General features: G+C 32.1%; 1 protein-coding gene across 1 annotated transcript in view; it reads right to left on the bottom strand.

The window, feature by feature from the left end:
- Nucleotides 1–11,811, bottom strand: part of Gnat3 (G protein subunit alpha transducin 3) — a 37,934-nt gene extending 26,123 nt beyond the window's left edge. Inside the window, exon 1 of the mRNA XM_048337878.1 lies at nucleotides 11,595–11,811. Coding sequence (XP_048193835.1) covers nucleotides 11,595–11,712 — 118 coding nt within the window. The 5' untranslated portion in view covers nucleotides 11,713–11,811. The remainder of the gene's footprint in view (nucleotides 1–11,594) is intronic.
- Nucleotides 11,812–12,130: the final 319 nt, after the last annotated feature.

The following is a 12,130-nucleotide window of genomic DNA, read 5'->3' on the forward strand; positions in this document are numbered from 1 at the left end:
AAAATCACATAGAAGAATTCCACATACACATGCTTTTTCAAAGTTTGAGCATGACATAATCAGTGTTGTTTTTTCAAGTTATCTAAGTAAATACCTTTTGTCTCTTAATTTTCTTGTCTATAAAAAACTTGGAATAGTTATGTTACAAGATTATTATAGGATGATAATGATATAATAAACATTTTATAATGTACAGGCAGTGTGAAATAAAACATTAAGCAATGATTTCTGAAGCTCCAATGATATAATATCCTGGCAGAGTTACTAAAAAAGAATAACTTGAGATCCTGCTATAATTATCATCCATATTTTCAGCAAATAATTGGGTAACAATTTAGAAAAAGAACATGGACTCATACTACTTTGTAACACAAATTCAAAATCGCCAAGAAACAATATATATGTATATATGTGTGCATATATATGTATCCTAAAACTAGAAAATGTTCTAGAGAAATTCATAACTGTGAAAACTTAATAATTTTGAATTTGATAAATTTGTGTTTAATGAATGATAAAAATATGCACCAACAAAAATTTAAATATTGACAAGTTAGACTCAATCAAAGCAAAAATAAAGGTACATCACTGTGTAGCATGAATCATTCTCAGTATTATATCAGAGGAAGGGGAAGACTCTAGTAGTGTAAGTTTAATGGGGGTCAGGAAGGTTCACAAGGATGCTTACAAGTGTAAGTATGCATATAGAAGGATACTGAAAATGACGGTCTGAAAAACTGGTGAAACTTTTACTTATTACTGTGGCTCACTAATGGTTTATCTCTTCTAAAGCTCATGTGAAATTTAATCCTTAAGATGAGTGATTAAGAGGTGGAACCAGATGGGATATTTAAGAGATGATTAGAACTCTGTCCCTATAAACATATTAAGCCATTCATATTCAAGTGGTTATAGGAGTATGTTGAGAGAGAGTCTATTATCAAAGCTAGTGTGGCTGCTTTTCTACATGAGATGTATCACTTGCTGGGTGATGCCCTGTGCCGCCTTGAGAATTTTAGCAACATGAAAGCCATCACTTTATGAAAACCCTTGATCTTGGAGCAGTATCAAAAGTCAAATCTTTCTTTCTTTGCAACTTTCTTAGTCTTGCTTCAGTATTATTAGCATAAGAACATAGACCCAGGTACTTATCTATGAATCGTAGATCTAAAGAGCATAAAGGAAAGAAGGTAAAAATTCAGACATCTTGAAATTTGTAATTTCTGGTTTCATAGCAGTCACTAGAAAAAGTGAAGTCTAGCAGCATAACTAGGGTTCTAAAATTTTTAGAAAATGTTGCAAATATATCCAAATTACCATAGCATTCTAGAATTAATATGAAATCATATCATTTAGGATGTATCCTTGGGCTAAAACATTTATTAATACAAGTATAATACTGAAATTCAGGAACTTGAGGCATGATATAAACTGTCAACAAGCAGATTTTTCAGTTCTATTAATTTCAGTGGCACAAGGGGAAGCAAAGGGTGTGTTATGTGATAAGTGAGTCCCAAAATTGGTCATTGGCCATCTCCTAAGTCTTATTGTACCTGCTTACTTGGGACAGATTTTCATATTGTAGAACTAGGGCAGTGTTCAGATTTTTCAGTAAACTTTCAAATTAAGAAAGCCTAATAAACATAGGTGTACATTTTACAAGCATGGCAAGTCATTTACTTTGATTTACCAAAATGGGCATGACTTTTAGGACAAGCAAAGTAGTAGCTTTTGATAATCCCAATTTTTCTATTCTAAAAATATTTTTATTATCTTTAAATAGTTTTACAAAGAAGTTGTCATTTTAGCAAATCAATTTATGATAATTTTTGATCAATGTCACTTCTTTCAAAATTCTTACCCATTTCTCTTTTAACCACCCCTTTCCTCATTCTTTTTTTATCTGTTGTTGAAGATATCTTAAAAATTAATTCTTTATTGCCTAAGTAATGTACAGAGGAGTTACAGTTTCATATGCAAGGCAGTGAGTACATTTCTAGTCAAACTTGTGATCTTCTCCCTCATTTTTCTCCCACCTTCTCCCTTCCCCAATCCCCCTGCCCCTGCAAGTTATACAGTTAGATTATAGCATATTGTCTTGTAAGTACTGCTGTCATATTGGTTCGCCTTTTACTCTTTGTCTCTCCATTTGGTTGTTCCCCCTCCCTTCTTTAGCTCTGATAAACGTATATACAATATCCAGTGTACCAAAATCATTACAGTAACATCAAGGGTAAAACCATGGGTAAGAAAGAAAAAAGTAAAAGGCATAATTGTACATGGTACATTGAAAATAACAATAACAATGATAAATCACTTATTTCCATATCTTGGAGTTGATTTCACTTAGCATCATCTTATGTCTCCATAAGTACATAGCTATAGAGCCATAAAAGAAATGCAAATCAAAACAACATCGAGATTCCACCTCACCCCAGTAAGAATGTTCATGATTAAGAATACTAGTAACACTGTTGATGGGAATGTAAGCTTGTTCAACCACTCTGGAAGGCATTGTAGAGGTTCCTATAAAGGTTAAAAATAGAATTTCCCTATGACCAGCAACCATGCTTTGGGGCATTTACCCAAAAGATTAGAAGAAAGACCACATTAAAGCTACCAGCACAACTATGTTTATAACAGCACAATTTATATCCCTAAAATATTGAGACAACCCAGCTTCCCCTCAGTAGATGATTAGATAAAAAAATGTGGTACATATACACAATGGAATTCTATCCTTCTATCAGAAGGAATGACATTGCCTCACTCATAAGGAAATGGAAAAACTTGGGAAAAAAATCATGCTAAGTGAAGTGGGCCATACCCAAAGAAACCTACTGTATGGTTGGTAATAATTAGATAATCCCAAATTTTAATGTTTTAGGTCAAATTTTAATGAAATGTGTGGATGTACAAACCTCCTTCAAGGACTTCTTATTAATTAATTTAATTTTAATCTTTTTCTAGTATTGGGGATTGAACACTGTTCCTTAAAATATGGCAGGCAAATTCTCTACCTAACTTGAGGAGTACCCTACCCCATTCATTTTATATTCAGATTCTGAGAGAGGGTCTTGATAAGATTGTCCGGACAGGTATCTATCTCATGATCTTCCTGACTCTACTTCTCAAATGATCTTCATTTGTCTCCTATTATTTACCTTTTATACCTTTATTAGCTTCTCTCATATTTTAAAAGTTTTTTCTTCCCTCTTACATCACTGTAAGACAAATCACACAAGGACTAGAAGAACTTTGGCCTATTATTCTATGTAGTGAATCCAAATCACTTAAAACAGTGCCTGACTCAGAGAACCTCAATGAAAGAAACAATCTTATAAAAAATCATAACTTCAAAAGTAAAATGCCTGTAGTTTCCACTGCCCATTGTGTTCCTCAAAATCATCTATGTCATTTTTTTCACCAGAATATCTCCTCATATTATACCACATTTCTTTAGCCTTGATGAAGATGCAGGCTACCCCTAAATTCCGTCCTATTTTCAACACATTTTGTAGTTCAGGACATACCTAAATGTATTTCATTAGGGCAGCTGTCTGAAACAGCTGCCTGCTATATATGACACTAAAGAAATTATAGCAGTGAAGCCATGGAACATAATGTTTCATTACTGGATGAAGATGGATTCCTTACCATACATTCATTCTTCCTCGTGGGTAAACCTCCATAAGTCTTTTTTAGTGACTTCATGCCTAATATACTTCATATGACAGAGCAGGAAATTGAGAACAAATTTGGTGAATGTAGAAAGCAACCAACATAATGTCCTAGAGTTTCTTCATCGAAGAAACCTCACACATACTTCTAACTGGGCAAAATCATTTCACTTGAAAGAGATGATTTGGGCTGGGAATATGGCCTAGTGGCAAGAGTGCTTGCTTTGTATACATGAAGCCCTGGGTTCGATTCCTCACCACCAAATACATAGAAAAAGGCCAGAAGTGGTGCTGTGGCTCAAGTTGCAGAGTGCTAGTCTTGAGTGAAAGAAGCTAGGGACAGTGCTCAGGCCCCTGTGTTCAAACCCAGGACTGGCAAAAAAAAAAAAAAAAAAAAAGATAATTTACCCAAGAATGAAATATCTAAAAAGTAAAAATACATTTGAATATCAATAAGTCACTCCAGAAAACAAATAACTGTATTACTTAGTGTGAGACACAGAGGTATTGTAAGAGTGGCAAAATAGAAATAAGGATTTTTCAGGACATTTGGTTTTTTTTGGATTAGAAAACTTGCTTTTAATTGATAGAGTAATTTGTATAGGTTAGAATGAAAAGTTATCTAATTAGGCAACATTTTGTGTGTGTGTGGAGAGAGAGAAAGAGACAGAGAGAGACAGAGAGAAAGAGAGGGAGAGACAGAGAGACAGAAAGACAGAGAGACCGAGAGCTTGTCCAGGAGACTTGGAATATAGTACCTTAATGCTGTCCCCGAGTTTTATTGCTCAAGGCGAGCACTCTACCCCTTGGTCCACTTCCAGCCTTTTTGGTACTTAATTAGAGATAAGAATCTCATTGAGTTCCTTGACCAGGCTGGCTTCAAACTGCAATCTTCACATCTCAGCCGCCTGAGTAAGTAGGATTACATGTATAAGTTACCAGCACTTGGCTTAGAAAACACTTAAAAAAACTCATTTGAAAGTTACAGAGTTATGGGAATATGATAAGAAAAGTGAAGAAAAAGAAAAGTGAATGGACACTATAGAAATGAAGTACTTTCAGGTGCATTAGCATAATTTTTTCTTCAACCATGGTGGAAACCACTGTAGAAAGTACAGGCTAAGTAAATAACATTTCATTTCTTTTTGTAAAATTGTTCTTAAATTCTATATTATTTATGATTTCTACAAAGAGGTAAAAGTTAGACCTTTATTATTTAAGTCAAGTGTTTACATTTTAATAATGTATGTTTGTAACTGTTTTCTAGAATATGGACAAGGGTTCAACTTGGTAGTAGGGTCTATGTCTAGCATGCACAGGGTACTAGGTTTCATTTTCATGATCATAAGAAAAAAACCTCAGAACTGTCTGAATATGTGTATCATAAATATCAACAAAGGACTACTGTCAGTCTGATAAAAAATAAAACCATATATGAATTTCATCTTATATCTCTCCATTATAGACAAGCCTAACATTCAGAGAATTCAAGTGACTTTTAGTATATGTCAGAGAGTTGAACTACATTAGGAAAGGTCTTCAATCATTCCAGGTACCACAGAAATAAGTTTCAAAAGTCCCTGAAGATACAAATTTCTACAGTTCCCCTTACCTAAGATGACATGACATTTGCTCATATTCTATGCACATTCTCCCTCTATTTCAAGTCTAGATTACCTAATAAAATAAATGTTATATAAATAATTGTTATAACATATTGTTTTGGTTATTATAATAAGAAAATCTCTATATATATTTAGTAAATGTCTGGCTTTTTCCAAACATTTTCAGTCTTTGATATGTTGGATGCACATAAAGTGAGCCCAAGAATACTAAAAGACACCTGCATTGTTACATGCCTTGGATTTTTTCTAGTGATTCCTATGACTGGTGAATATAACATTAAACAGCAATTCCTTCTAATTTAGATGACAATTCATGATTTACCTAAGGTAAGCAGAGTAATCAAAGGCCTTTAGAAAGTAGAAAGTAGCTAGGAGCTTTTCATGAAACTAGTATTAAGATCTAATGTTTTTCTTCAAAATGTGCTTGGACCATCCTTGTGCTATGTAACTTCAGTGTTCTATGTGAAAATCTTGTAAAATCAAATACATAATTAGCATGAAAACACTAAAGAAAAGCCAATCTATGTAAACTCTCTTTCATTATTTAACTCTCCATTGCAAAGTTATTTTGGAAGTGAACTACTCAATCCCATTCTCAGATTGATTGTGGGTCTGAGTTCACAGGCGCTCTTCCATTCTTAGAGGATGAGATCATGTTCCAAAGCCAAAGATAGACAAAGTAACAGCATGTTCATATGTGCTGAGGCTGCCCTGAAATGATCTTTTGCTTCTAAACTGTGGACATCCCTAACTTTTTCTGGGTCAAAGGGTATACAGAGGGATTTTTTAAAACAAGATTTGCATCTTTCTTTGACGTCAATGCTTCAAATGCTTAAGTAATTGCATATGTATTTAGCTCAACTTTAAAACAAACCGTTTTGTTATTAGTAAAAAGAACTTATGGATTTTGTTCCACACTTTTATTCAAAAATTTAAAGCTACATACTGTACACAACTATTCTTGAGCCTAAAACACACGGGTGAGATCTTGACTTTTTATAAGCCATTTTTGTCATAAAATCATGTAACATTACAGCAAGAAGACCCTTAGACATTATCCATCTCTGTGAATACTTTATTTCAACATCTGTGAAAATGAGTCCTATGCTCATCCCAAAGGATTACGATACTCATCAAAAGTTCTATGTCTATCTTTGAAGAAAGAAACCTGTCTCTCATATTATTATTGTGTCATGTTAGGTTTTTTGTTCTAGGAATACACTAATGATATCAATTTTAAAATTCATTCAACACTTGTTTTATAAGTTATTTAGTAAACATGTTTTAAATTAATATGAAAGATATCGTTGCAAAGAAACATTGGCATTGCAGTGTCAGCTTGGTCAGACTGGCTAAAACAGAGATTTAGAGTCATTTTTGAGACTAATTTTGTTCCATCAAATTCTGTGTCTCTTGCACAAGGCAGCTATTCAGATAGTCTAGACTTAGAATGAGAAGCATGGAAGAGGCACTATCAGGTTTTTGGAATTAAGTAAGCATGAGCTTGTATTAATTTCCAGCTGCATGTCTTTTTTTATCAGATTTAATTTCTGTGAGAATCAGTTTCCTCTATTTTAATTTGAGTTATTAATACTTACATTTACGGTCTCTTCATGATTACATTACAGGTATAAATGACCTAGAAAATATTGTTACATATTGCAAGCTTTCATCATTTTCTCCTACTTGAATAATGTGCTCTCATTTTGGTAGAGAGACTTTTCAAGTATACTGTCTTCCATTCCTTTAATAGTTTTCTGTGGAACATGATTTTGAGACATTTTATCCTCTGAATCACATCCCATGTGCCTGAGAGCCAGTGTTCTTCTGAGATACCAGTAATGTAGCCAAAAAATTTACTAACAGTGCTGACAGTAGAATAGCACAGGAATGCCTAGACCTTGTTTTAAAACAGAATATTTTTATATTATAGAGCACAATGAATTTACCTGTTTTCTTTTCCTTCATTGCTTTGTCACATATCAAGCCTGTAGTTTTGAAAGTTTTCCCTTCATTCGATTTTAAATTTTAGCTCTTGTCCTGGGAATGTGACTTAGTGGTGGAGTGCTTTCCTTACATGCATGAAACCCTGGGTTTGATTCCTCAGAACTACATAAACAGAAAAGTCTGGAAGTGGTGCTGTGGCTCAAGTGGTAGAGTGTTGGTGTTGAGCAAAAAAAAAAAAAAAAAAAGAAGCCCAAGCCTCAGGCCTAGCCAAAAAAAAAAAAAAAAAAACCAAGCCAAAAACCCAAAAATAGCTCTTACCCAAGAGCTTCTTTAAGAAATCTCATGAATATATTTGATTATTTGAGACTTGATATTAATATTCCATTGTACTCATTTAAAAGATAGGTTTTGAAAGCAGTATTTACTTAAACCTTTGTAGGTTTAAAATTTATCCAAGAGAGTTTAAGAGGAATAAACAAACAGTTATTATTTCCTTTGTGGCCCAAGAAAATATGCAAATGTTCTGCTACTTGAGATTATGTAGCACTCAGATATTGTTCTATTCTCATATCTTTTCAACCAAATCTTACTGGAATTAAAAAGGCGTGAATTGTCAACCTTCCCCCAAATCCCTGAAACCACTAAAGAGGAAAAGGCAGTGGGCAGGAAGCTGTCTTAGCTTACAGTCTATTCTCTTAAAAGGAAACCATTCATCATTATAAGTCGTTCATTATCTATGGCCAACAACGCTAAAGTTCATCATTAGGAGTAATAATGACTGTAGACTTTTGTACATAATGTTTATCTGGGTAATAGGATCCTCTCTAGTTTCATACAAATGAAGAATTTATTTTTTGTCAATTGCTATTAAATATGATTTTTCTTTTTAATATAATAAATAACATTAATTGTTTTTCTAATAATATTTTGAAATTATTCTTAAAATAATCTCTTATATAAGTCCACTCCACTCTTGTTGCATTTTATATATTCCTAGAATCATTAATTATCATTTACTTTAGCACTGTTGGTGCAAAAACACTAACTTGTTTTTTTTTTTTTTTGTTTTTTTTTTGCCAGTCCTGGGGCTTGGACTCAGGGCCTGAGCACTGTCCCTGGCTTCTTTTTTGCTCAAGGCTAGCACTCTGCCACTTGAGCCACAGCGCCACTTCTGGCCATTTTCTATATATGTGGTGCTGGGGAATCGAACCCAGGGCCTCATATGTATGAGGCAGGCACTCTTGCCACTAGGCCATATCCCCAGCCCCACTAACTTGTTTTTATCTTGGGAAAATTTTGTTGTCAAGTAATGAACTGAGAATTTCTAAAATTTTTTATGTAATGATAAAATTTTCTGATTATGGTCTACTAAATAGAATTTATTTGTGAGGATTTATGAATAAATTTGTATATAAATTCATACCTTGTCTAGTGCCAGAAAATGACTAAAAATGGAATGTTATCTTTTAAGTTTAAAAATTATATATGTGTGAGACAATACCAAATTCTGAGTAAATTTTATTTTAATAATTACAACTGAATTTTTCTAATTTGTAAATAATTATAATTCTCATACTTCAATACTAAAAGTTATTCAAGATTTGTAAAAAAAATGCATTTGATAAGTAGGACCATTTGAAAAATCTAAAAATATTATTTAACTATAATAATTACATTGAAAGAAGACATTCTTCAATCTCTAGACTTCATCCAGATTTATGTTTCTAAGAGCTAAAATGATTGAAAGAATGCTTTAAGAAAATAAAGCTTGACTGACACTATTGAAACCAATAGTATCATATTTACAATCTGGTACAAAACAAAATTATAACCAATGGATTTGAGAATGGAAAAGAACACTTAAGATAAACTTTGTACAGTTATGCTGAAAATAACTGGCTAAAAACTATTACAATATCATAACTGAATAGAAGAGTGAATGCTAACTACATAGGAAATATTTAAAAGAGTACTGTAGTATAAACAAAATGTATTTTTATTTGGTATACTTCTAATGCTTCAAATCTAGCTCAGGTGAAGGAATTTTGTAAAAACACCAAAGAACATACTACAATGAAATAAATAATTTTGAACTGGAATTTGAATTAATAATAATAATGAAAGGAGACAGGAAAATGCAAATGCATCTCATATTGATTCCACAATTCAATCATAGGTATTTCTAATGAATCAAAATACAGCTTAATTAAACATACATAAATAAAATCTTAAGATCTAAAGGGAAGACTACAAAGGAGAAAACTTTATTCAGTAGATTTTCTTTCCTAATAAAATGTACTCTTTCTGGAATATCTTATGGTATCTAATAAAATACATTCTTTTCAGGTTATGTTTATAATGCCATACTTTTAACACTGACACTGTGGTCTTGATATCAGGGATCAAACTAGCTAAGATTTTATGAATCATCATCAATATTTCCTAGAATCTGTTCTTTTATAAAAACAAATTTGACATTTGCATCATAATTTTACTGTAGGTCTGAAAAGTATAATATAAAGGTAATCTGTTTGAAAGTTCATTCATTAATTGTAAAGCACATATTTGATAGCCTTTCACTTTTAGCAAATATTGTTTCTTTTTTTTTTAAATTAAATTTTGTTGACAAGGTGTTGTGCAAAAGGGGTACAGTTACGTAATAGGGCAGTGAGTACATTTCTTGTGATATCTTATACAAATATTGTTTCTAATGAGATGAAAATGTCTACCTACTTTATAGTACATGATAAATTTGGGAAGTTATTCTGATGTGTTTTAACATTTAGAATATCACCAGAAAATGTGGTCAACCAAAAGAATGAATTCTCTCGTGTTTCCTGCATTTTGTAAATAGAGGGCTAGGTTCAAGATTAATCAATCATTGTTAAGTTTAAGCTAAATAAGCTCATGTGACATATGTTACCTAGACCACATTAGCTAATGATGACATCATTTCAATTTTGAGACAAAACAAATCTTTTATCTGAAGATATCTGATAGTGAGGTAGTGGAAGATTATAGTTTAGAACATTTTATGTCACTTTTATGAGGCCAAGATAAATATAGCATTTATGGTAAGGCAATTTCAGCATAAATAAAAGTAAGTAAAAAGCAGAGTTGTTGCAAGATTAGGTTGCTTTAGTTTAAAATCGGAAAGAATCTAGAAATCCAGAAATAAATCTTCAGTCAAATGCTTGGAATACAATTGAGATAGGAAAAATGAAGAGAATTTTATTCATTTTGTATAAATGAAAATTGACTAAACGCTTCAGTGCACATGCTATTGGAACCAAACAAATATATTACATGGTTACCGGAGTATTATGTACAATTGTAATTATCTTAGGAAACTTAATCATTAGTAATAACAACAATTTTTTCTTATCTCTGATACAAACATTACAAACATTATGTGCATGTACATTTGTGTGTGTGTGTGTGCACACATACACTCACGAAATAATGATTTTCTAAATTTTTACTAGTGTACATTTCTTCAATCCTTGTACTTTTTGGATTTGATTTTCAGTTATATATTTTCAGTCATAATTTTAGTGAGCTTTTTTCCTTCATAATTGAATCTTCAGTTGATTTAAGAGATCCATCTCAAGAGTCACTGCTTTCAGCCTATTTTTTAAAAAATTTATTTGTCTATCACTAAATTATAGTAATAGTGCTTTCAATTTTTGGCTTTCTATTTATAATAATAAAAATTTATTAAAATATAGATTTTGTAAATTTTTTTAAAAAATTAGAAGATACATTTCAGTCTGTGAATTGGAAAAAAACATGTGTTATAAAATAGGAATTACCTCAGTATTCGTTAGTGAGAGAAGTAACCTCAACAATATTCAATAGTTTTAATTAGCATTAATATAACTTAAAGTATTTTATCTTTCCCTAAATAATTTGAGAGTAATTCATTTAAATTTCATGTGTAAAGAGTAAATCGACTTTGTAACCAAGCCACTCAATATATTTCTTCTCATACAAAACAATAGATATCTTTATAACTTGTAAGTAAAATGTTTTTTACAAGATTATTGCTACTTGGAAATTATTAGGGTGCAATCAAATAATAAATATATGAGTTTTATTTTTCATAATATTAAATCACATTATTGACATAGATAAGTTGAAACCACTAATAAATATTATCTCTTAAGAAAATATGTAATAAAATACTAAACAGAAAAAAATACTTATAGAGTGCAATACATTCTACTTATTTCCAAATTTATCTATGTAATAAATTCCCCCATGTGATAATATGCTTGAAATTAATGTCTAAGGAAAGTATGTCAGAAATGAAGAAAATCAGGTTTTGAAAGTGAAATGTTACCTAATAGCAGCAACTTTACGGTTCTTGCATCTCTCTCAGCATCTTCTTGAAGCTTTTTCTCCAGTTCTCTAGACCTTTTGGCTGATTCCTTGCCCTCTGAACTAATTCTTCCTCCCATTTTGTGGTGATAGACACCAGCCAGTTTATTTGGTCAACCTTCCTCAAACACAGGGCACAGCTTTGATTTGGAAGTGGGATTGAAGAGCAATACTTGCTAAGGTAGTCAACAGCCCATTCCCCCACACTCCAAGATTCTGCTTTGACTAATGCAATCCATTTTGGTCTGACACCTGATCAAGGGGTAAAGCCATGACTCCCCGGTGGAAGCAGAAGGAAGTTCATTATGCTTTCAAATTAAATGGTCACTTCTGGAACAGCTTCCAAACCATGCTTACCTGACTTAAAGAATATCATAAAAAGTGCAGAATGCTGTCCAAATTTATTCACTAAAGATGTTTGATCTGCAGTGAGCAATACTAGGGGAATGTTTTGCACTGATAGATAACCTTTATTATTGGGACTGGAAGTTGTTGATA

This window comes from Perognathus longimembris, chromosome 2, assembly GCF_023159225.1.
Source record: "Perognathus longimembris pacificus isolate PPM17 chromosome 2, ASM2315922v1, whole genome shotgun sequence".
Lineage (NCBI taxonomy): Eukaryota > Metazoa > Chordata > Mammalia > Rodentia > Heteromyidae > Perognathus > Perognathus longimembris.